A 3,378-nucleotide genomic window follows, 5' to 3' on the forward strand; every position below is an offset into this window, starting at 1 on the left:
TGCTTCTAGTTCTAGTACTCTGCCCTCCAGTAGTCAGACTTGCTTCTTCAGGCCCTCCAGTTCCTTGCATTGAGTGCATACATAAGACTGCCTCCCAGAGGGGAGGTAGTCATACATATGACAAACGGTGCAGAAAACTGGGTAGCTCAACATCCTGCTTCTATCTGCTGCTTCCATTGCTATCTGCTTGCCGGTCTGTTATCTGAAGTGGCTTCTCCTTGTGTTGGAATCTGTATAGTGTCCTTGGTTTTGTTACTGTGCAGTCCCTCTCCTAATTAATTACCTGCTACCTCTGCTGCTTTTGTATATGTCCTCTGTAACTGCTGTGTCTATTTATCTGCTGTTTGTGTCTGTCCTGCTGCCTTGTTGTAATTGCCTGTGTAGGTGTCCTTCCCCAGTTTTTCTTCATTGCAGTGACTTGTCCCTTCTTAAGGCCCTTCGCAAAGGCGCTCTCGCTAAGGTGAGCGCCTTTGACACGTGCTGAATGGCTGAGCGCCGTTGGCCCCTCCCCTTTTAAGATGGAGCTCCGGATCTTTTGCAGATGATGTCAGAGGGTGGGTGAAGCTACCTTTCACCACAGCCCCTCACTTTCTGCTGCTTTCTCTTACTCTTTCTCCTGACTCCTCTTCTCTTCCCCCGACTCTCTCCTGCTTACCTGCCTTCTCTTTCCTCCCAACTCTATCCTGCCTGTCTGCCTTGCTCTCTGAGACAACTGAAGGTGACCCTTCATCCATTGAACTCCCAGTTGGACTCTCGTCACAAGAATTTGAGCTGTATGTCGCCATTGACAATGATGTGCCCACATCATCTGACAGCACTAATTCCGATATCTTTACAGTCATAAAGGACACTGCAGACAACCAAGAGTCTGAGGATGGATATATTGCTGTGGTCATCACCTGCAGAGATTGTTTCCTTCTCGGATGCGCTGAAGTCCCTACACATGCTGCGTTGTTATCTGGAGATATATGGATGTCACGACTATGGACAGTTTTACAGCATCAGTAGTCAGATACACAGCGCCCTGAATCGTGCAACCTGCGTGCAGAAAACAATCATTATTTCAGTAGAATGTTGGTTTAAAAAAAGGTTTAATGTATTGCATTAGACGGAACAGTGCTTTTTCTATAACTGAACCGTGTTAAATTGTATTCGGTGTATTTTTTGCTGAATAAAAGTTTTATTGAATTTGACTACAGCGTACTGTGATTTTTCATGACTAAAAAGTGGTACTCCAATTAAACGCACACTCCATTTAAGCGCATGTGGCGGTCCGGTCCAGAGGCCTTGCACTTAAGCGGAGTCGACTGTATATCAAATTTTAATAAACTTATGTAGTGAATTAATCTACTTAACCCTCTCTTTTACAAAAGCTTGCTAGCGTTTTTAGCACTGGACGTGGCAGTAACAGCTCCAACACTCATAGGAATTCTGAGCGTTGGGCTGTTACTGCTGCAGCCAGTACTAAAAATGATAACATGGCTTTGTAAAGGAGGGGGTAAATAGATAGCTCCAATAAATATTGACTAATGTATCCACTTATATTTATGTGACAGCCAAGCTTAAAAATACATAACTTTAAAATCATAAAAGGGTGTGTTAAGAAGCGTCGCGTCCATTTCCTCTTCCCGTCTCTCTCTCTTCTATTTCTCTTTTCGTCGCGGCCGGTAGCTGGACAGGTTCTCAAGAATGTCTGCACATCTCCAGTGGATGATTATCCGGAACTGCTCCAGCTTCCTGATTAAACGGAACAAGCAGGTGTACAGCACTGAACCCAACAATCTGAAGTCCCGGAACTCATTCCGCTACAATGGACTCATCCACCGCAAGACGGTCGGCGTGGAGCCAGCCGCTGATGGCAAAGGCATCGTTGTAGTCCTGAAGAAACGGGCAGGTCAGCGCAAACCAGCCACATCCTATGAGAAAATTACTATCAACAAGAACGCCCGGGCCACGCTGAGCAGCTTGCGCCACATTATTCAGAAGAACAAATATCGCAAGGACTTGCGCATGGCGGCCCTGAGGCGTGCCAGCGCCATCCTGAGGAGTCAGAAGCCAGTCCTGGTGAAGAAGAAGCGAACCAGGGCTACCAAGACTGCCTGAGCGTGACCCGTTGTGAACTTTGTCCATAATAAAAGCGTTAAACCAGAAAAAAAAAAAAAAAGGTTTTCAAGTTTCAAGTTTATTAAAATTTTTGATTAATCGCTTAATCTTACTTCAAAGCGATGAACATACTTAAAAAACAATTAAACTTACAATATATTAAAAAGTAATACATTATTTAAACATAAACATTAAAATAAACTAGACTATATTCAAACTTAACAAAACAAAAACAAAGAGGTAAAGGGGATTTGAACTACAAATTATTATAGAAAAGGAGGTCAGGTAAAAACACAGGGTTGGGAATTAAAATGAATGGTCAAATACAACATTATTAATAAATTCAGGATTAAGAATTATTGTTCGAAAGCGTCTTTAAAAAGGAATGTTTTTAAATTGGTCTTGAATTTATCAATATTATGTTCTTCTCTTAAATAAATTGGAAGAGAATTCCAGATTTGTGGGGCAGTAACAGAAAAGATAAATTGTCTTCTAGTGTTGATGATCTTAAGGGATGGAATTGTCAATAAATGTTGTTCGTTTGACCGCAATATTCTGTTTGAGGAGTAAGGGATCAGTGATTTAAAAATAAATGCGGGTGTTTTAAAAAGCATAATCTTGTTGTGCAATGGTTTCCAGCTGAACAGGAAGCTGCCCCATTGGAGGCAGTGATGTTACAGATCTTAATTTACAATTAATTTTGTACTTCTCAAGTTTTATTCATTCTTTCCCTCCTGCAATAAATGCAGTCATTGTCACAGTTCCATAGGCTTGTTTTGTTTGGGAGGGAGGGGAATGACAAGGGGTAGGGAGCTCAGATTAGTAGCAGGAGGTACACATTTTCTCCTTCCTTCAGATAGGCATTTATGAACTCCCCACCAACACACATGCTTTTTACCACACATGCACACACTATCACTTTATTAGTCACCACTCCCTTCTCCCAGGCCTGCCTCTGTCAGCTTCAACCCTCTCCCCTGTATAGCTGTAGATTAACCCTGGAGAAATCATGTGCAAAAACATTGAAAATTCTATGCACAATATTTTAAAATTCTGCACAATTCTACACAAAGTATTTGTAATTTTTCTTTTGCAGAATTCCTCCTCCCTCAGGCATGCAATCTCTCTCCCTGCCCCACCCCCTCCTCAACTCTCTTTGCCTGTATCTATTCCCTTTCCCCTGGTAATCTTACCCGCACCCCTGATTATCACTGAAAGCTAACCAGATCACTAAAATTTCAGTCAATATGGCTGATTTCTGGACATTGTTGTAGT

At 42.2% G+C, this 3,378-nt stretch overlaps 1 protein-coding gene across 1 annotated transcript; it reads left to right on the plus strand.

Annotated features, from left to right (window-relative positions):
• The first annotated feature begins 1,618 nt into the window (after positions 1-1,618).
• LOC117361530 (60S ribosomal protein L28) lies at positions 1,619-2,164 on the plus strand. Its single transcript, XM_033947031.1, has one exon. It carries the CDS (start codon positions 1,690-1,692, stop codon positions 2,101-2,103), a length of 414 nt encoding a protein of 137 aa, XP_033802922.1. The 5' UTR covers positions 1,619-1,689; the 3' UTR covers positions 2,104-2,164.
• The last annotated feature ends 1,214 nt before the right edge of the window (positions 2,165-3,378 follow it).

This window comes from Geotrypetes seraphini, chromosome 1 (genome assembly GCF_902459505.1).
Source record: "Geotrypetes seraphini chromosome 1, aGeoSer1.1, whole genome shotgun sequence".
Classification (NCBI taxonomy): Eukaryota; Metazoa; Chordata; class Amphibia; order Gymnophiona; family Dermophiidae; genus Geotrypetes; species Geotrypetes seraphini.

Coding starts and splice junctions, on each gene's coding strand:
- LOC117361530 (XM_033947031.1), top strand. CDS start 1,690: ATGTCTGCACATCTCCAGTGGATGATTATCCGGAACTGCTCCAGCTTC.